This window comes from Schistocerca piceifrons, chromosome X, assembly GCF_021461385.2.
Source record: "Schistocerca piceifrons isolate TAMUIC-IGC-003096 chromosome X, iqSchPice1.1, whole genome shotgun sequence".
In the NCBI taxonomy this organism is placed as follows: Eukaryota; Metazoa; Arthropoda; class Insecta; order Orthoptera; family Acrididae; genus Schistocerca; species Schistocerca piceifrons.
The window spans coordinates 850,729,496-850,752,996 of NC_060149.1; the positions used below are offsets into that span (position 1 = coordinate 850,729,496).

Consider the following 23,501-nt stretch of genomic DNA (forward strand, 5'->3'; position numbering starts at 1 on the left):
ACAAATGCTGAGCAGCTAGCGCCATTCGACGACCAACACCGCGGTTCCTGGTGTGTCCGCTGTGCCGTGCGTGTGATCATTGCTTGTACAGCCCTCTCGCAGTGTCCGGAGCAAGTATGGTGGGTCTGACACACCGGTGTCAATGTGTTCTTTTTTCCATTTCCAGGAGTGTATATCTACAGCTTCACCTACATGACTAATTTATGCAAATCCTCCCATGTGATCTCTGATTTCTCTAATTTTAGTATGATGGTCATTCCTCCCTTTGTGAAATTGTTACTGGAAGTTCATAAAAATATCTCACCTAAAAAAAAAGAAAGAATTCTTTTAATTAATTCCACCTCATCTTATGTATCATACGCATTACACGCTCTTCCCTACCTCATCATAATACACAAAAAATACCCTTGTTTGAACTTTTTTTATATCCATCAAACCTGGTAAAGATTAAATATTGTTCTGTAATACTCCAGACAAGGACAGACAAGTGTAGTGTAGGTAGTCTCTTCAGTAAATTTGTTACATCTTCTAAATGTTCTGCCAATAAAACAAAGACTGTATTGCCTTTCATGCAATGTTTTCTATATGATGGTTCCAATTTTTAGTTGTTCCTAATCACAATCACCAAGTATTTAGTTGTATTGACACTCTTTAAATTTGTATAATTTATATGTAGCTAAAATTGAAATGATTTTTTAGTACTCATGTGGATGACCTCACACTTTTAATAGTATAGGGCCAATAGTCACTTTTTGCGCCATGGAGATAACATGTCTAAATCATTTTGCAATCGGTTTTGATCTTCTGATGACTAAACTAGGTGGTAAACAGCAGCATCATCAGCAAAACAGTTTAAGAGGTGTGCTCAGATTGTCTTCTAAATTAATTATATAGACTAAGAACATCAGAGAGCCCATAATACTTCCTTGGGAAACCCCAGATATCACTTCTGTATCACTTGATGATTTCCTGTCAGTCAAAACAGACTGTGACTTTTGTGACAGGAAGTCACAAATCCAATCGCTCAACTGAGGTGATGCTCTACATGCACACAATTTGATTAGAAACTGCTTCTGAGGAATGGTGTCTGAAGCCTTTTAGAAATCTATAAATGGGATAAACTTGAGATCCCTGTCAATAGTAGTCTTCAGTTAATGTGAATCAAGACCCAGCTGAAATAAAAATCTGAACCTGTGCTCATTATGTGTCAGTAAATGGTTTTCTTTGAAGTAATTCATAATGTCTGAACATAGTATATGCTCCAACATCCTACTGTATATTGACATAAATGACAGGAGATTACTTCTATTTCCTTTTTTGTGTATTGGTGTGACTTGTACAACTTTCTAGTCATTAAGTATGGATCTTTAATCAAATGGGTAGTTATATATGATTGCTACCACAAACCTTGCCATTGGTGGGGAGTCTTGCGCGCCTCAGCGATATGGATAGCTGCACCAGTAGGTACAACCACAACGGAGGGGTATCTGTTGAGAGGCCAGACAAACGTGTGGTTCCTGAAGAGGGGCAACAGCCTTTTCAGTAGCTGCAGGGGCAACAGTCTGGATGATTGACTGATCTGGCCTTGTAACACTAACCAAAACAGCCTTGCTGTGCTGGTACTGTGAACGGCTGAAAGCAAGGGGAAACTACAGCCGTAATTTTTCCCGAGGGCATGCAGCTTTACTGTATGGTTAAATGATGATGGTGTCCTCTTGGGTAAAATATTCCGGAGGTAGTCCCCCATTCGGGTCTCTGGGCAGGGACTATTCAGGAGGATGTCGTTACCAGGAGAAAGAAAACTGGCGTTCTACGGATAGGAGCATGGAATGTCAGATCCCTTAATTGAGCAGGTAGGTTAGAAAATTTAAAAAGGGAAATGGATAGGTTAAAGTTAGATATAGTGGGAATTAGCGAAGTTCGGTGGGAGGAGGAACAAGACTTTTGGTCAGGCAAATACAGGGTTATAAATACAAAATCAAATAGGGGTAATGCAAGAGTAGGTTTAATAATGAATAAAAAAATAGGAGTCCGGGTAAGCTACTACAAACAGCATAGTGAACGCATTATTGTGGCCAAGATAGACACGAAGCCCGTGCCTACTACAGTAGTACAAGTTAGATGTGTTGTCACCGCCAGACACCACACTTGCTAGGTGGTAGCTTAAATCGGCCGTGGTCCATTTAGTACATGTCGGACCCACGTGTCGCCACTGTGTGATCGCAGACCGAGCGCCACCACAAGGCAGGTCTCGAGATACGGACGAGAACTCGCCCCAGTTGTACGGACGACATTGCTAGCGACAATACGGACGAAGCCTTCCTCTCATTTGCCGAGAGACAGTTAGAATAGCCTTCTGCTAAGTCCATGGCTACGACCTAGCAAGGCGCCATTAGCCTTACCTAGTTTGAGAGTTATCGTATAAATGTCTCAAGAAGAACGTTGTAAACCAACAAAGAATAAAGTTAAGTATATTCCAAAGCTACGTATTTTCTTGATAGCAGTCATAACGTATCCTGTTCCAGACTTGACGCCAGTCGGCGTGTGTGTACGCGTGCCTTTCGGCTCCCTTCTCAGTGTGGCGTAACTAGCTTGTTACGCCACAACATTAGATATAGTGGGAATTAGCAAAGTTCGGTGGCAGGAGGAACAAGACTTTTGGTCAGGTGAATACAGGATTATAAATACAAAATCAAATAGGGGTAATGCAGGAGTAGGTTTAATAATGAATAAAAAAATTGGAGTCTGGGTAAGCTACTACAAATAGCATAGTGAATGCATTATTGTGGCCAAGATAGACACGAAGCCCACACCTACTACAGTAGTACAAATTTATATGCCAACTAGCTCTGCAGATGATGAAGAAATTGAAGAAATGTATAATGAGATAAAAGAAATTATTCAGAAGGCGAAGGGAGACGAAAATTTAATAGTCATGGGTGACTGGAATTCGATAGCAGGAAAAGGAAGAGAAGGAAATGTAGTAGGTGAATATGGATTGGGGGGAAGAAATGAAAGAGGAAGCCGTCTGGTAGAATTTTGCACCAAGCATAACTTAATCATAGTTAACACTTGGTTCAAGAATCATAAAAGAAGGTTGTATACATTGAAGAAGCCTGGAGATACTGACAGGTTTCAGATAGATTATATAATGGTAAGACAGAGATTTAGGAACCAGATTTTAAATTGTAAAACATTTCCAGGGGCAGATGTGGACTCTGACCACAATCTATTGGTTATGAGCTGTAGATTAAAACTGAAGAAACTGCAAAAATGTTGGAATTTAAAGAGATGGGACCTGGATAAACTGACTAAACCAGAGGTTGTACAGAGTTTCAGGGAGAGCATAAGGGAACAATTGACAAGAATATGGGAAAGAAATACAGTAGAAGAAGAATGGGTAGCTTTAAGGGATGAAGTAGTGAAGGCAGCAGAGGATCAAGTAGGTAAAAAGACGAGGGCTAGTAGAAATCCGTGGGTGACAGAAGAAATATTGAATTTAATTGATGAAAGGATAAAATATAAAAATGCAGTAAATGAAGCAGGCTAAAAGGAATACAAACATCTCAAAAATGAGTTCAACAGGAAGTGTAAAATAGCTAAGCAGGCATGGCTAGAGGACAAATGTAAGGATGTTGAGGCTTATGTCACTAGAGGTAAGATAGATACTGACTAAGGAAAATTAAAGAGACCTTTGGAGAAAGGAGAACAACTTGTATGAATATCAGGAGATCAGATGGCAACCCAGTTCTAAGCAAAGAAGGGAAAGCAGAAAGGTGGAAGAAATATATAGACGGTCTATACAAGGGCAATGTACTTGAGGGCAATATTATGGAAATGGAAGAGGATGCAGATGTAGATGAAATGGGAGATATGATACTGTGTGAAGAGTTTGACAGAGCACTGAAAGACCTAAGTTGAAACAAGGCCCCGGGAGTAGACAACATTCCATTAGAGCTACTGACAGCCTTGGGAGAGCCAGTCCTGACAAAACTCTACCATCTGAAGAGCAAAATGTATGAGACAGACGAAATACCCTCAGACTTCAAGAAGAATATAACAATTCCAATCCAAAAGAAAGCAGGCGTTGACAGATGTAAAAATTACCAAACTGTCATTTTAATAAGCCATGGCTGCAAAATACTAACACAAATTATTTACAGAAGAATGGAAAAACTGGTAGAAGCTGACCTCAGGGAGGATCAGATTGGATTCCATAGAAATATTAGAGCACGTGAGGCAATACTGACCCTACGACTTACCTTAGAAGCTAGATTAAGAAAAGGCAAACCTACGTTTCTAGCATTTGTAGACTTACAGGAAGCTTTTGATAATGTTGACTGGAATACTCTCTTTCAAATTCTGAAGGTGGCAGGGGTAAAATACACTGAGCGAAAGGCTATTTACAATTTGTACAGAAACCAGATAGCAGTTACAAGAGTCGAGGGGCATGAAAGGGAAGCAGTGGTGGGGAAGGGAGTGAGACAAGATTGTTGCCTCTCCCTGATTTTATTCAATTTGTATATTGAGCAAGCAGTAGAGGAAACAAAAGAAAAATTTGGAGTAGGTATTAAAATCCATGGAGAAGAAATAAAAACTTTGAGGTTTGCTGATGACATTGTAATTCTGTCAGAGACAGTAAGGGACATGGAAGAACAGTTGAATGGAATGGACAGTGTCTTGAAAGGATGATATAAGATGAACATCAACAAAATCAAATTGTTGATAATGGAATGTAGTTGAGTTAACTTGGGTGATGCTGAGGGAATTAGATTAGGAAATGAGATACTTAGAGTAGTAAAGGAGTTTTGCTATTTGAGGAGCAAAATAACTGATGATGGTCGAAGTAGAGAGGATATAAAATGTAGACTGTCAATGGCAAGGAAAGCGTTTCTGAATAAGAGAAATTTGTTAACATCAAGTATAGATTTAAGTTTCAGGAAGTCGTTTTTGAAAGTATTTGTATGGAGTGTAGCCATGTACGGAAGTGAAACATGGACGATAAATAGTTTGGACAAGAAGACAATAGAAGCTTTAGAAATGTAGTGCTACAGAAGAATGCTGGAGATTAGATGGGTAGATCATATAACTAATGATGAGGTACTGAATAGAATTGGGGAGAAAAAGAGTTTGTGGCACAACTTGACTAAAAGAAGGGACTGGTTGGTAGGACATGTTCTGAGGCATCAAGGGATCACCAATTTAGTATTGGAGGGCAGAGTGGAGGGTAAAAATTATAGAGGGAGACCAAGAGATGAATACACTATGCAGGTTCAGAAGGATGTAGGCTGCAGTACGTACTGGGAGACGAAGCAGCTTGCACAGGATAGAGTGGCATGGAGAGCTGCATCAAACCAGTCTTAGGACGGAAGACTACAACAACAACAACAACAACACTCTGAAAGGAACATAACTGGTATAGAATCTGGACTTTGCTATACAGAGAGTATCAACATCTAGATCACTTTTGTTGTCAGCTATTCTTGATCTGAATTCTGGAATATTTACAGTATCTTCTTTAGTGAAAGAATTTTAGGAAACCATGTTTTGTAACTCTGCTTCAGTGGTTCGTTCATCATGGAGTGAAGATGTTGATTGTGTCTTGGCACTGGTATACTTTACTTACAATAAGAATTTCTGTGGATTCTCTGCTAGAGTTCAGAGTTTAGTCATGGAAACTAGTAAAAGTATCTTGTATTCAAGTCTGATCTAAGTTTCATGTTTCTGTAAAACATCACCAACCTTGCAGGTTTTGTATACATTTATATCTGGTATGATTTTTCCATTGCCTCTGCAACAATGCCCTGATGTTTGTTGTGTACCATGGGGGATCTGTTTCATCTCTTGTTGATTTACTTGACATGAAACTCTTAGTTGCCACCAACACTACAAGTATTTCTTTGAATTTAAGCATTATCCGGTCATCACTTACATAGATAATTTGGAAGGAATGGAGACTCTGTTTTAGGAAGGTGTCAAGCAAAATTGTATCTGCTTTTCCAAACAGATCTATTTTGCATTTATTTTTGGTCGATTTGGGCGTTATGGTACTGAGTCTCACTGCAGTGAGCTTATGTTATGGCAATCATCTATGCTTTGTATGGGCTCCTGAACTACTTGCTCAAAAACATTTTTGGAGTAAGCATTTAGTACAACTTTGGTTAAGTTTATTGTCTACCACTTTAAACATACAGTGATGAAAAGAAAATCACAACACCAAGAAGGAGTTGTGCAAAATAAACAAAAGTAAGTAGGCACGTTTCTACACCTGAAAGATGATGTTTATTCCAATTTCACACTAGTGGTGGTAGTAGCATCACTATGAAAATTTAAATCAGATTTGCTTTAAATACATGCAGTAAGAGTTGTGAGATTAGTTACTTTTGAAACTGGGCATGTTGAGTTCGTGTTAGCCAAGAATGCTTGTAAGGTGACAAAGACACAGTTATCAACACCTCACTGAGTTTGAGCAGGGTTGTGTAACAGGGGTAGAAGAAGCTGGATGTCCCCTCTGTGACACTACAGAGAAATTTGGCAGGAATGTACTCACTGTACATGATTCCTGATACTGGTAGTCATGAGAATGTATGGTCACAAGAAGACCGGGCTCCAATAGCCATATGGTACTACTGAGAGAGGAGACCATTGTGTACAGTGTATGGCTCTGGTGTATCATTCTGTATCTGGTGTTGTGATTTTTTTTCATTCAGGGCATCTTCACCGGCATACTGAGGTCAGATTGAAGCAATCACTAACTATACCTGTATGAGTCAGGTACCTATTCAAAATAAGATGGAAGTGTGAATTTTAAAATTTTCCTGATGAATTGACTGTTCAAACAAATTTCAGGCTTGCAGCCGATCGACGTTCAATACTTCGCACAATATTTCAACTGGGCACCTGCCAGTCATCTTCAGGTGAGCCGTCGCAGACTGGCGAAAATGTCCTCCATTCCACAATATATAGCGTACTGTAACTATTCTGCACATGCGTCGAAAACTTGATAGATGAACCAAACTGCCCGCCGGCAGTGCCCTCGCTGGTGGAATAGTGGAACTCAGTCGCTCTCTGCATTGCTGTGGAGATGATGGGATTCCATGCACTGTCCAGCTGGTAGCCACTGTCACGGTTTAACAGATTTTCTGCCAGTCGTATTTCTACGGATTCTTTAATAATGGAGTCCCAGAAAGATGTTGCAGTGGACAAAATCATTGTTTCGTCATACTCCATTGAATGTCCAGTAGAAATACAATGTTCAGCAATAGCGGACTTGCTTGGCTGCAAAAGGTGAGTGTAACGTTGATGTTCAGTGCAGTGTTCTTTCACGGTGCGTGTGCTTTGACCTATGTATGCCATACCACATTGGCATGGTATCTTGTAAATTCCGGCCTTTCATAGTAACAGATTGTCCTTAACCGATCCCACAAGGTCCGCAATCTTCGATGGTGGGCAGAAAACCACTTTTACCTGAAATTTTTGGAGGATTCTTGCTATTTTAAATGAAGTGTTGCCAACGAAAGGAAGAAAAGCTAAATATTGTTCCGGCATGTTCTCCTCTTTATTCACTTCCTGCTTCTTAGTTTTAACTGTTAGTGCCCTGTTAATCTGCCGGATGGAATACCCATTTTCGCTGAAAACTGTCTTTAATGCGCGAGTTCTTGAGGAAAGCTATCTAGATCTGAGACAGTATGAGCTCTATGAACAAGTGTTTTAAGCAAACTCATGGTTTGCAATGGGTGATGGCAACTCGATGCTTGCATGTACAAATCAGTATGAGTAGGTTTCCAGTAAACTGAATGCCCTAGAGAACCATCAATCTTCCTTCGAACCAGGACATCCAAGAAAGGCAAACAGCCATCTTTCTCTATTTCCATCGTGAACCGGATGTTGCTATGAATGGAGTTGAGGTGATGTACAAACTCCATTAATATATCTTCTCCATGAGGCCACACTATGAAAGTGTCATCCACATATCTCCAAAAAACTGTTGGTTTCAGCGCAGCTGATTCAAGCACTCTCTCCTCAAAATCCTCCATAAAAAGGTTGGCCACCAAAGGAGACAGGGGGCTACCCATGGCAACACCATCAGTCTGTTCAAAATATTCTTGATTAAACATAAAATAAGTTGAGGAAAGAGCGTGCCTGAACATAGCAGTGATATCAACAGGAAACATGTTACCAATCAGTGTCAAAGAATCTGCAAGAGGAACTTTTGTAAAAAGTGAGACCACATCAAAACTTACTAGAAGGTCTACACTGCTAAGACAAAGAGCCCTCAGTCTATTGATAAAATCAGCTGAATTTCGTATGTGATGTGAGCACTTGCCTACAAAAGGTCTCAGTAAGGAAGCGAGATGCTTAGCTAAATCATATGTAGGCGCTCCAATGTTGCTCACTATTGGACACAGAGGAAGACCCTCTTTATGAATTTTTGGAAGGCCATACAGTCTTGGAGGTACACAACCATGTGGTCTTAAACTCTTGATGGTCTCTTGCGGTAAGGAGGAGGAATTTAATAGTGCTGAAGTTTTCCGTTGCACACGTAGACCATACATCTTATCTTTATACACACCACGAGGTAACAAAACAGTTGCATTACCTTCGTCAGCTTTCAATACCACTACGTCAGGGTCCTCTCTCAGATTTTGTAATGCAGCACTTTCTGCAGAGGTTAAATTACTGCGCTGAGTAGGAGCCTTCAACAGAGCACGGCAAGTTTCCCTTCTTATTTCGTCTGCAGCATCCAAAGGAAGACGTCATACAGCTTCATCAACACCACTCAAAATACTTATTAATGGCGGTGCTGTAGGTGTAGGTGCAAAATTTAGTCCCTTGCTTAATACAGACAGTGTAGCATCGTCCAACTTCTTCTCCGTGACATTGACAATGGAACGTCGTACCATTACCCCTTCTGGCGACGGCTTCTGTGGCAACAGGCGATCAAATTTTGATATCTGCTGACAATTAGCATCCTTGTAGATCCACTCGAACTTGGCCAAAGTCACTCCATCAACTCAGTCCCATGATACAGGAGAAAGATACCTCGCAACGTTCAGATGTAACTGGTAAAGTTCTGCTGAAATAGCATCTAACCTTCTTCTTGTGTAGCAAATCCTCTCTTTGGCAATAGCATGAGCAGCCTTCTCAGAAATCTTCCGTGCAGCAGCGGTCTTAATGAAATGAATCACTCTCGCAAATTTTGGTATAATGCCATGGTCCCGACATCTCAATAAAAAGGTTAAAGAACTTAAAAGCTTTGCTCTTTTACCACGTAGCTTCTCAAAACTTTGGATATGTGAGGCCATCTCCTCCCCGTAAAGGCGTCTGATGTTAATTTTAAAATTTTCCTGGTGAATTGACTGATCAAACAAATTTCGGGCTTGCAGCCAGTCGACGTTCAATATTTTGCATGATATTTCATCTGGGCACCTGCCAGTCATGTTCAGGTGAGCCGTCGCAGACTGGCAAAAACGTCCTCAGTTCCGCAATATATAGCATACTGTAACTATTCTGCGCATGCGTCGAAAACTTGATAGATGAACCACACTGCCCGCCGGCAGCACCCTCATTGGTGGAATAGCGGAACTCAGTCACTCTCTGCATTGCTGTTTGCCACGGCCACTCTGTCGTCTTCGATTTGAGCAAACCGTGGAGATGATGGGATTCCATACACTGTCCAGCTGGTAGCCACTGTCACGGTTTAACAGATTTTCTGCCATTCATATTTCTATGGATTCTTTAATAATGGAGTCCCAGAAAGACGTTGCAGTGGACAAAATCATTGTTTCCTCATACTCCATTGAATGTCCAGTAGAAATACAGTGTTCATATGATATCACTGCTTTGTTCAGGCACACTCTTTCCTCAACTTATTTTATGTTTAATCAAGAATATTTTGAACAGACTGATGGTGTCACCATGGGTAGCCCCCTGTCTCCTTTGGTGGATGGACATCCCTTTGATCCCCACCTCCAGTTTCCCACAGTGATGTGATGCCAATTGGCAACAACCACAAGCTGCATGACTGAAGACAGCACTGTCTGGAGCTGTGAGCAAAGGGATTCCAACTCACCTTACATACAAACACAGCATTTGCCTTTCCTAACCATAATAAAGACTGTGGAAATCTACAGTACAGAAACATGCAATAAATTTAAGATTAAACTACAAAACCACAAATACAAAACTAAATAAGCAACTAACTTCTACTTAGAAGCTCACAATATTGCACAAACAAATACTCTACACATCTTGTGGTGCTAGAAAAGAGGTGAGTGGCTTACTGAGCTATCTACAATGGTCACCAGCTCACTGCCCTGTTCAAAACGAAAGACAGTGACAGTACAGGTGGCATAAATATACACTACACAGCTACTAAAATACAAGACTACACACAATAATAAATAACCATACAAGAAATTTAAGACTGAAGTACAAAATCACACAGGCAAACCTAAATAAGTAACTCACTTCTACTTAGAAGCTTGTAATGTAACAGACAAACAAGTGATCCACACTCCTGGTGCTGCTTGAACAGAGGTCGGGGCCAGACTTCAGTTCAACTAACTCTTACACAGAAACATTTAGTAATATAGTTTTAATTATAGTTAAAGGGTTATGAACTTCTTTAAGCTATAGTTCGTTTGTTACATTATCAACATAGTTACAAACTGCAGTCAGTGTAATTAGTGCAGAAGTGTTGTCCTTGCACTAAAAACAAAACTAACATATACACTGCTGGAAAAAAATTAGTACCTCTGGAAAGCTGACATCAATTTTTATCCAATGATGGCATATGCCATGTGGGGGTAGTAGATGTACTGATAGTGGTTTCAACATCATCTGCCGCATAGTGGCATTGCTACCAGAGCGCCATGTGTGTCTACCCTTTAATAGGGAATGCTCACAGCCAGAAGGCTCAGTGTGGTGTAAACACGTGAAGCAAGCAATCAGACAATCCTGCTGCTGGATGCATTTGTGCTTCCTACAGCCAACTGAGAGAGTTTTAAAGGGGTCAAGTTGTGGCCTTCTGAGTAACAAGATGGTCCTTTCAGAGAATTGCCACACAAGTTGTAAGTGATGCATCAGTTGTGCAACGATGCTGGCATCAGCAGTCACATGAATATTCTCACACCTGTAGACAAGTTTCTGGACACCCATGCAGCACAGACACCTGCCAGGATCATTATATTGTAAGGGCAGCAGTGACAGATTGTACAGCTACCACTCTACAGATAAGAGGGCTTGTGAACCAAAATGTGCCAACACAAACTGTTGTGAACCAGTTATTATCAATGGGACAATGGGCATGCACACCTCTAGCCTGTCTTCCACTCACACCACAGTGTTGACCTGCACAGCTCAACTAGTACCATCAGATGATCTCTTGGAGGATGGTCTGTGGTGTGTGGTCTTCATCAATGAAAGTAGATTCTGCCTGCATGCAGGTGATGATTGTTTCTGCATACGATGTAGACCTGGTGAGCACTGACTCATAGATAGCAGTCATCCAAGGCACACTGGCCCCACTCCAGGCTTAACTGTCTGGGGTACAAGAAACTAAAACTCTTGTTCACCTTTGTTGTGTTTCGGAGGGGGGGGGAGGGGGGTGCTAACCAGCACACAGAACCTGCAGAAGGTTGTTAGACCTGTTCTTTTGCCATTCTTGCAACAGGAAGGTGATGTGTTGTTCCAAGAGGATAATGCACACTGACACACTGCCTGTGAAACTCAATGTGCTCTGCAAGACATGCAGCAACACCCCTGGACATCATGAGCCCTGGACTTGTCTCCAGTTGAGCATGTGTGGGATGTAATGGAACAAGAAGTGACTTGTGTGACTCATCAACCAACAAGTCTTACAGAACTACATGAACATGATAAGCAGTTATGGCATAACATAACCCAGGACAGTATTCGCCATCTGTACAATCAACTGGATGCCAGCATCAGTGCCTGTATTGCCACCCCCAGAGGTCACACCACGTACTAATATGAGTGTTTTGGCATGGGTAGATACCTGGTACTTCAGAACAACTTGTGCTATTGATCTGGATTTGTAATCATTTCATGTTCTCTGTACGCACTGCTACAATCTTAACTGAATTGTAGCCTCTAAAAGAGTGTACTACTATTTTTTTATCCCTATGTAAATGATGGTGAGGAGAAAATGTGTAAAATGTGAGACAAATACTTCTAATAGGTACTGTAATTGATATCATATTTACTATCTACTGAAATTACAACTGTGTAAAATTCTTTGCCAACAGACTTCAGTATGTAGTCAAACTCTTTGCCTGTGAATTTAATCATCTCATCATCATCATCATCATCATCATCACTATTATTTGTTGCTCAGTTTCGTTCAATTACAGGCTTCATTAGTACATTGGATAAGGTAGAAATCAGTATGAAAGGGAAAACAATGAAAGCATCTAATCTAGTTTCAAATACATAAGGAAACTTACTGACAGCAAAACTCCCTCTGTTATATGGCTACTGTGTGTTATAATTGTCATTCATAGAATACAATTTAAGATTACATAAATGCATGAGTCTACAGTGGAGTGCAGAAGTCTAAAATTATGCCTATTTAATATCATGAAACTAAAAAAGAAGGTATGCAAAGTAAGAGTTGGTGGTCATATGACTCACATACTGGAAAAAATTAGTGAACTCCAATGTTGAGTTACAGTAAATATACAGCTGATCATGCACTGGTTCACAGGACCACCAGATTCATTTCTCTGACAGTGTTGTTTTGGTAAGATCCAATCATTACTGTGCTATAATATACAGGGAGACCATAGAAATGCAAAAGCACAAAAACAACTTTAAAATAAAAGAAGAGTGACTGAAATTAGACAAGTTGTGGGCCTTAGTGCTAAATAAAACAAACAGTTCCAACTCTTTCCCACTGCAAGCGCCATAATATAAAGGGTGTTCATTTTAACTGAAGACATTGAAGTATCTCAGGAACTACATATTGGATGAAAAAAAGTTATGATTCAAATTTGTTTGTGTCGGAGGTGGACATGCAATGATACCACACTCGACCCGTTATCCCACCCTGTGTGTGGGTGGTGAGGGCACAATTTTTAAATCTTAAACTCCATTTTTTATTGCAGATTACGATTCTAGGGCAAAATATACATACTCTTGTCTGAAGCATTTTCTTTGTTTTGACACAGATGGTGCTGTAATTGGAGGAATAGAAATGGGTACAAAATCATAATTTTCAACATGCTACTCAATGGCCCTGGAATATCCCGTGGCATGTGGGACCCCACCTCCATGCTGCGAGGGTAAGACAGGCCAGTATTCTATACCTTCTATTTGGAAACTCAATCTGCAGTGTTGTATTCCTCCAATATATCAAACAGGGGAATACTTGATGTGTCACAGTGGACACGGCTCATGGCAAATGCTGCTCTACTTTTCCAGTTAGACTAAGTGTTCAAACATAGTACCACCAATTTCAATACACTTAGTGATCTGCTTTTCAAATGACCATACACAGGACAGAAGCATATCTGCAGGAATGTCAGCAAAGGTATTTCTGGTGCATTCAACCTTGTCTTCATGGCCTGTTGGCAATTTCTGGTAAACCTTATGTTTTAAATATCCCCACAGAAAGAAATCCGGCAAAGTCAGTTAAAATGAACATCCTGTATGTTGGCATGACTTCTCACTCTTAGGCTGCAGTATGATAACAATGCATATTGACTGTTGCATGGATACATATAAGGAGTTCATCTTTGTGAGCTTGTTTGAGGCTGTAACTGCTTTCTGGGTCTTTAAAGCCCCTGTTTATGTCTCCAGAATGGGAAGACAAAATGTTAGCCAGAGAGTTCTGCTTTGGACCATCGGCCAATGCCCATAAAACAAATATCAACAATAACTTTACCACTGGGCCACCAAACCACACATACACTGTGTGAATCTGAAAACAAAAGGACTTTAATTAATATTATCCCACAATTCCCTCATTCATTTTTCTCTCTTGTTAATTTTCACATATGCAACATGCCATAGAATTTAGATGATTGAGAGCCCTACTTTATCAGAAGAAATTTCTTCTAAACCTGGAGTAAAGCAGTCAGTGCAACACTACTTCTAGCCATTCTCTGATTTCTTAAAAATCCTTCCCTCTTAGATGCTGCTTGCTATGATGCTGTGTAGGAAATAGTCTATATTGACAATTTCTCTCTTTGAATCTTCATATCAGACAAAGATCTTTGTCGAGGAGGAATTTGCTGAAATGGTAATTGATAACATCAAACTGGATCTTGAGCAAGTAATTAATTCTGTTTGAACAGCGAGATATGGTGTAAGATTAGACATTGAATTATAATGCTTGGCCTACCCCTCCACTTATTCAGCCATTTATAAAACATCAGATCAGCTTAAAATGTAGCCTATCATTTGATATAACAATGAATGTCATAACACAGTCATATACTATCATTTACCACTTAAAATCAAAATAACCTCCCATCTCAAAGGTCATAAGTGTAATGTAATGTTATATAATAAACAAAATCAAGAAGAAACAGTGGCAAAGGGTTCCTAACTCTGTAATTTGCCTTACAAAATCTTCTGTTCTGTGGAGGCAATGAATATACCTTCAGGCAAAGGTGATGGGAAGGGAATGCAAAATGATTGTGATACAGCAGGAATGACATATCCAGGCTGTGCTGAGACACATTGGCAACTAGGAAATAATTTGCATTGACAGTAACACTACCAGCAGAGTAAACTGTTTTGTCAACATTGACCAACTGAGAAGAGAGTTTTCTTGGACATCAGTCTTGTCACTACACTCACAATGCTTATGAGTGTTATGCAATAATATAGACAGAAAGAAACCAGACATATTGCTTCAGGGTTGGATTATGTCCACAGTTTTGTTACTTAAAGGGTTCATGTAGTATCCAAATATAATAATATCTTATTAATGTAAATTTAATTTGAATGCTAAATTTTAACTCATTAAGTCAATGCTTTCAATATTCATTAGGGTTAGTTAGTTACCAATTCAAAAAAAGAATTTCATTCTAAATAACAAGCAGGATTTTTTTGTTAAAATGTATTTGTTGTCTAATGTTTTTACTGCACTTTAGCATTGTGGAAGGCATTGGAATCATGAAATAATCACTGCATATGACTACTACTGACAATATTGAAGTAGATAGACAGTGGATATAGGTGCTAAAATCCCAAGTATGGCTAAGGCACAACGTGAATGAACCTTCTTGTTCTTACTGTCTAGTTTACCAATTATAAGTGGGCACTAATGCTGGATTTTAATTTTTGATGTATTTTATCAATTATTTTATTCTAAATTATTAAAAATTGAAAAACTTTCTTGCTATACAATGTTTATAGATCTGGATGCATCCAGATAGGTGACCGTTTGCTGTTTGTGAATGGGAGGATGGTTGACCAAGAACACCTGCCTGCTGAAGCTGTTACCCAGATACTACAGGATGCCTGTGAAGGTTCTCTTCTGTCTCTGCAACTAGAATTTGATGTTGCAGATTCAGTTGTACCATCAAGTGGTGTTTTTTCAATAAAACTGGCAAAGAGAGGCAATGGACTGGGAATTACCATCACAGGTATGATGTATGTCAAGTATTAAGCATAATTCTATATCAAGTCATACAGAGTGTGAAGGAATTGATGATAAATGTTACTCAGTCAGTTAATTAACTATTCATCCACTCATCTTTCTGCAGTTATATTAGACTTAAGTCACCTTAATGCAACTATAAAGTGTAAAAGTTAACAATAAAACATAATTAAAATTTGACAGTTTCCTTGTGCAAGCATCTAATTGTTCACAGATATATTTTCAAAATGATTTATGCATTATGTAAAATACTCTTGCATATAGATACATATTTTTATTATATGATACTAACTACAGGCTGAGTCAGTATTGCAGAAAGTTATACCTGGGGATGTGATCCAACAGCTACTTCACCCAATTTAAAAAAAAAAAGAAGTCTGTTTACTGCTTTTAAAACATTCCTGTGTGAAAATTTGTTAAACTACTGAGTATGACAGATTCATTGCACTTTATTATATCATAGGAATACAGATTCTTTGTCTCATAGCATACATGCCCTGCAATTGACATTTATTTCTCTCTTTGGGCCAGCCACGGTGGCCGAGCAGTTGTAGGCACTCCAGTCTGGAAATGCGCGACTGCTACGCTCGCAGGTTCAAATCCTGCCTCAGGCATGGATGTGTGTGATGCCCTTAGGTTAGTTAGGTTTAAGTAGTTCTAAGTTCTAGGGGACTGATGACCTCAGATGTTAAGTCCCATAGTGCTCAGAGCCATTTGAACCATCTCTCTTTTGGTCAACACATATTGTACTGAATTATGGAAATTACAAAATATGTGTGAGTCAGTGTTCATTATGATGTTATTACCATCTATGAAGTGTATATTATTCAAACTTTCATTGGTGATGAGCCACAGAAAGAGCAAGCAACAAATTTTCAAAGCCAAGACCACTTAATAGTTAAGCCTATGATCTGGTAACATAGTTAAGCCAGACACTCCCTTGAAACTCATAACTTGTCAACCCATTTCCACTGAATGTTTCTCACATGCCCATGACCTGTTAACAACAATTAGCAAATAAAATTTTTCATAACATTCACTGCAACAGTTGTGTAATACACTACACCTTCTGCACAAAGGTTTGGAAACAAGTGCACTTACTGAATACTGCAAAAGTGTGCAATTGTTCAGTGAAAATATGTTTTTATGTGAAGCTACTATAATTATTTCATTGACTGGTGTCCATGGGGATTGTTGTGTCATCTCTTGCTTTGTATATGCTGTGACATCAGTAGCATGTTAAATGCTCAAAGATGTAAAAGCTGCACAGAATAAACTGAGTCGAAAATGAATTATTAAATAAAATATACTAATCATTAGATTACTCATTAGATCCTTTTTGTACTCATACATAGTGATTTTAAATCATCTCTTGTTTCTGTAGTTAAAGGAGATGCCATGACAAATAAAACTAAAGTTTAACACTCTCGTGCAAGTAAATGAGGGGTTTCCACTTTAACTTTTATTCATCCTCCTGTACTGCATTTAGAGTGCTCTACTGAGGACTGAAATATAAAAACCGATACATCAAATCAGATATTTGAAGAATGTATGAAGAAACATCAGTTTGCTGATAGATATTCAGGAATCAATCCTTATTTTGTGAAGTAGATCATTTATTGTTCTTTTTTGGAAAAAAATTGTGGATGAAATGTCTTTAGACTTAAACAGCTAGTGTACTTTTGTTACAAGACAATCAAAAGAGAAATACACTTCCAAGTTTCCACATTACAGATGAATGTTTTTAGGAAATATGGGAACAAACAAGCAACACAAGTAATTTCATATAATGAAATGGAAAGACATTGCTGCAAATATGTTTTACTATTTCTGGCAACCACAGTGATTATGGTACAGAATTCACACATATAGATCCAGAAATTTTAGTCATTTGACATTCTGTTTCATTCAGAAATGTTTAGATTTATAATGGATAGAACATCAGCATGTTATTAATATTCTGCACTTCTGTAACAATAAAATTACCTCACTATCAGTTTTATCCTAATGATTATTCTATTATATTTAAAGTAAGGGAAAGGCAACCACTCACCTACAGTGGATCAATGCTTGGAGCACAGTAACACGTAACAGAAAATTGTGTTTCATTGTCAGTGACAATGGATTTCAGCAGTCCTTCAATAGAGAAGACCTCTGACAGAGCCTGAATGGTACTGGTTGAAGATATCAATATCCTCTGTATCACAGATGGAAATTTGAAGAGAGCATAGATGAGGGCAAGGCAGTAGCTTCTGATAAATAGTCCTACAAAATCACTATGCAGACATGACCGAGGTTCTGATGCCCATGGCCATGGAAAATATTGCAGAGGCAGAGTTAACTGGTACTTCTGACATAAGTGAGATTTAGCCAGTATCGTTCTAGTGTTTTTCTCAGTATTTTTCTATTACCAGTGCTTTTTGCATACCTGCATCTATACACATACTCCACGTACTTCAACCTGGTGCAGATCCCAAACAGTCAAACATTACTAAACAATGGGTCACACTAATGTCTTATATGAGGTCTCCTTCCCAGATAAACCACACTTTCCTACAATTTTCACAATAAATCAACATCAACCATTCACCTTACCTACTACCAGTTTCTACATGCTCATTCCATTCCATATTGCTTTACAATGTTATGCCTATATATTTAATTGATTCACTGCGTCAAACAGCACACTACTAATTCTGTTCTCAAACATTACGGGTTTGTTTTTCCTATGCTTTTGTATTAACTTAAATTTTTCTACATTTAGAGCCAGCTGTCATTCATTACACTCACTAAAAATTTTGTCTAAGTTATCTTATATCCTTCTACTGACACTCAATGACAACACCTTTCCATACACTACAACATCAGCAGCAAACAATTGTGGACTGCTGATTACCCTGTCCACTGGATCATTTATGTATATAGAAAATAGCAGCCATTCTGTCACACATCCCTGGGGCACTCCTGATACCCTTGTCTCTGATGGACACTAGCCGTCATGGTCAGCATACTAAGTTCTGTTACTTGAGAAGTCTTCAAGCCACACCCATACCTGGGAATCTATTCTGTATGCTTGTACCTTTGTTAACTCTCATGTGAGAAAAGGTCAATCTGAGTTTTGCATGAGCAATGCTTTCTAAAACTGTACTCATTTGTGAAAAGAGGCTTTTCCTTCTTAAGAAAATTTATTATATTCAAACTGAGACTAGGTTCAAGAATTCTACAGCAAACTGATGTTAAAGATATTGGTCTGTTCTTTTACCTTTCTTGTATACAGGCACCATCTGCACTATTTCCCACTCACTTGGGACTTCACGCTGAGTGAAAGATTTGTCAGGGGCCAATGCTGTACAGTACTCTTTGTAAAACCAATTTGGGATTCCATCAGTGCCTGGTGACGTATTTGCTTTCAACTCTGTGTGATGGTCAGACAGTGGTATGTTTGTATGATTCTCCTGTGTGAACAATTTCTTAAATACAAAAATTAAAACTTTGGCTTTAGTTTTGCTATCTTCTACTGCCACACCAGATTGATCAATGAGTGACTAGATAGAAGCCCTAGACCCACTTAGCAATTTTCTGTAGGACCAGAATTTTCTTGGGTTGTCAGCAAGATCTGCTGCTAAGGTATGACAATGATAGGTGTTGTAAACTTCACACATCATCTTTCTACAGACTCAAGAATTTCTATTAACTTTTGCCCATCATCATTTGCCTGTTCTCGTTTGAACTGAGAGTGTACACGATTTCGACATGGGCACCACCTTGTGTCCCAGCAGCCATCTCTTCCCCTCTCCCTCTCTCACGAGAGACTGGTCTTGCACCTGATTCAGAGATCACTGCAAAACTTGCAGCTGCAGTTGCGCCACCTTACGGTGTGCCAGAATGTTGAAGTCATGACAGTAGGCCGTGAAGCAGATATAGATACAAGCCAGCATGGCTCAGTCACCTCCAACTAATATTGCAAGATCTGGTTATTTCTGCACTACTGACTATAGACTTTCTCTCCAATGACCTTAAAACCATCACAGGGGACTCACATGGTTGATAAAAACAGCCAACAATTAACTTGATTTAACCTAGACCTGTTATATGTGGCTAGATAACTTCACTATCACACTCAAATTCAATCTCAGTAGAGACAATATTGTCACATAGAAGAAGGTTTATTCATCACTTGCACATACAAGAGTGTGGAGCGAACTGCCTACAGCTAGAACACATACAGTATATATACAGCTCCAGAACATTCCAGTACAATGATTCTTGACATTTGCAGATACTTCTAGAATATACTCGAACCGAATATAGAAATTAAAATTGTACAGTCAAGGTTAGTTTTGCACTCATGACCCTTCATGCATCAGTTTAGGATCATAACCACTACACCACGATGCTACTCGTCTTCTTCTCTGACATTGCTCCCTCCTTAAGAGAACAGCGTCTCGGTGTTACTCATCCTAGTCCAAGAGTGAGTCATCGGTCCTGCATACTCTGACTCCTGATGACTGATTCTCTCCCTGGCAGAGATCTTCTTAGAACTTCTTTTGCCGCTATGCTCTTTGTCACCTTTCAGCTTGTTGCCTGTCACTGGAGCTTTGAATTTACCATTGGTTGCAGGATCCTTATAAGGCTTCATTCGAAGTATGTGGACCGTATCGCTGATCTTTCATCATCTTGTGTTGGGGTTGAAAACATCAACTTCATAAGTAACATCAGACAACTGTCTTACAACCTTATAAGGTCCAAAGTAGCACCTGAGAAGTTTCTCAGAGAGACCAACCTTCTGAACAGGAGTGAAGATCCAGACGAGTTCACCAGTCTGGTAGACAACAGGGCGGTGGCTTGCGTCATACCTTCAGCAATCGTTTTCTTGAGCCTGTAGCATGCAGAGTCATGCTAACTGCCAAGCTTCCTCAGCTCTGGTTAACACCTGGCCAATGTAGTCGTAGTCCATGTCATCAGGATGTAACAGAAACACAGTGTCCATCGTCGTAGTCACCTCACGCCCATGCACCAGGAAAAATGGCATAAATCCTGTGGTGTCTTCTTTGGTGGTGTTGCAGGGAAACGTTACAAAAGGTAGCACTTCATCCCAGTTGCTCTGCTCAACAATGATGAACATTGATAGCATGTCAGATAAGGTCTTATTTAGGCATTCAGTAAGCCTGTTAGTTTGCAGATGGCACGCAGTTGTCATATGATGAGTAATGTTGCACCGATGGTTTATCTCTGTCACAAGAATCGATTGAAAAACTTTCCCTTGATATGTAATTAATGACCTTGGGGCACTGTGTTTTAATAATTGTCTTCCACAATAAATTTTGCTACCTTGAATGCTTCGGCTGTTTTCATGGCTTTTGTAATGGCATAGCATGTCAGAAAATCAGTGCAAATAATAATCCATCTATTGCCACTAGCAGACATTGGAAAGCATCCAAGGAGGTCAATCCTAACATGCTGGAAATGTGTTTTGGCTGGTGGAATTGGTATGAGTCAGTCAGGTGGTCTCTGAGGAACTGTCTTTGTCTCCTCTGGCACACTTGACAGTGTGACACATAGTGACAGACACTCCTAAATAAACCTGGCCAGAAAAATCTCTTACAGGTCCTATCATATGTCTTAATAAATCTTAAATGTTCAGCCTTAGGTGTGTCATGGAATTTCCGTAGAACATCTAAGCACATGTGTTCAGGAATCACTGGTAGCCACCTTTTTCCAAATGGATCAAAGTTTTTCTTGCAAAGTAATCCATTAACTACCTTAAATTGTCCTTTCCCATCCTCTGAACAATTTAAGGCAAGCATAATTTGAGATACCTTGATGTCCTTCTTCTGCTCAGCAGAGAGATCCTGGAGTGCAGTGAGACAGTCACTATCTTCATCAAAGTCGTGATGGTCTTGCACAGGGTTTCTTGAGAGACAGTCAGCATCTTGGTGTTTTCTTCCACTTTTGTACACTATGGTAATGTCATACTCTTGAAGTCATAGTGCCCACCTGGTGAGTCATCCTGTTGGATCATTAAGACCTGTCAACCAACAAAGTGAATGATGGTCTGTAACAACTGTGAATGGCCTTCCGCAGAGATACTATTGAAATTTGCACATAGCCCAGATCACAGCAAGACGTTCTCTTTCTGTAGTTGAGCAGTTTCTCTTGGCTTTTGTAAGTGTCCTGGAAGCACAGGCTATAACCTTCTATTTTCCATCCAAAATTTGGATCAGAACAGCACTGATCTCATACCCACTGGCATCTGTGTGTATTTCTGTAGGTGCTCTCTCATACAGACCAAGTACAGGGTCAGTCGTCAGAGGTTTTTGCAGCACATCAAAAGAATCTTGTTGAGCACCACCCCAGATATATTTAGCATTGGCTTTTAACAATTCTTGGAGTAGCCTGGCTTTGATACAAAAGTATTTGATAAAACGACAGTAATAAGAACATAATAAAGAAGGCATTGATTGTGTCTTGCCGCTAAGATACTTTACATGCAACCAGAATCTCTTTGGATTTTCTGCCAGGTTTCAAAACAAAGTTTCATTGTGGAAACTACTGTAAGCATCTCACATTGAAGTCTGTGCTAAATTTTGAGTTCCTGTGAAAGATCAGCAATCTTAGGGATTTAGCGTTCATTTAAATTTGGCATGCTTTTGTTGTTGTTTCTGCAATAGTGTTCTGACTTGTTTTGTGTACCAAAGGGGATCAGCTCCATTGCTTGTTAATTTATTTGGTGTAAATCTCTCAATTTCTGTTGATACTATTTCTTTGAATTTAAGCCACATCTGGTCTACACTTACGTTGTTAATTTGGAAGGAGTGGATATTTTCTCTCAGGAACACATCAAGCAAATTTTTATCTGCTGTTTTAAATAGATATATTTTTCATTTATTTTGTTGGAAGAATGGTATAAGATCCCCTTGAAAACCATACATGACCTGTATTTATCCATGCTGAGACAACTGGAAGCTGTTTTGAATGCCGAAGGGTTTCCTACACCATATTAAGAATGGTAATGTGTTGTGGTTTTGATGTTTCCATTTTTTGTCAAACTCCTATATGTTGTGAAATGTTTGGCATCAAACAAACACTGTTTTGAGTTGTTAAATGCGCATTGGCATTCACAGTTCCAGTTCCATGTAGTGTCTTTACATAACAATGTGTCCATTGTACATAACAATGTGTCCAGTGGTTCACTGATGGATGATGCATGAGGGAGAAACCTCTTATAATAATTTATTTATCCTAATCATCATCATCATCATCTTGGACAGTTTCCAGCCACTGGCTGGGTCTGTCGGGAACACAAGCCTCTCCATCGTGTTCTGTCTTTCCACCATTCCCCCTCTTCCACCTTCGTCCAGTTCTCTCCTCTTCTCATCACACATTCCTTCACTCCCTTCACCCATCTATCTCTTGGTCTTCCTCTGGGCCTCTTCCCCTCCAGTTGCAGATCAAACATCCTCTTTGGAATTCTTCCCTCATCCATTCTCTTCATGTGTCCATACCACTGCAGTCTTGATTTTTCTATCCTGTCCTGTACTGGTTCCTCCTTTAGTCTTTCCCTCACATACACATTTCGCAATCTGTCTCGTCTTGTTACATCCAACCTGCTCCTCTGGAACTTCATTTCACTAGCCTGTATTCTACTTTTGTCGCTTTTGTGCATTACCCATGTCTCACTTCCGTATGTCAATATGGGGACAAAGTAGGTTCGGTATATAATTCCCTTGGATTTCTGTGGCACCTCCTTGCTCCAAATAAGCCCCCTAATGCATTTGTAGAACTGCCCTGCTTTTCTGCACCTTTCATTTATTTCCATTGCGTTTCCCCCCTTACTTTCAATCACGCTTCCCAGGTACTTGAAGTTCTC

At 39.5% G+C, this 23,501-nt stretch overlaps 1 protein-coding gene across 2 annotated transcripts in view; it reads left to right on the forward strand.

Moving 5' to 3' along the window:
* The window catches only part of LOC124722935 (glutamate receptor-interacting protein 2), a 454,066-nt gene that overhangs the window by 296,674 nt on the left and 133,891 nt on the right, over positions 1 to 23,501 (forward strand). For both annotated transcript variants that reach the window (XM_047248095.1, XM_047248096.1), the window contains exon 8: positions 15,388 to 15,617. In XM_047248095.1, coding sequence (XP_047104051.1) covers positions 15,388 to 15,617 — 230 coding nt within the window. The remainder of the gene's footprint in view (positions 1 to 15,387; positions 15,618 to 23,501) is intronic.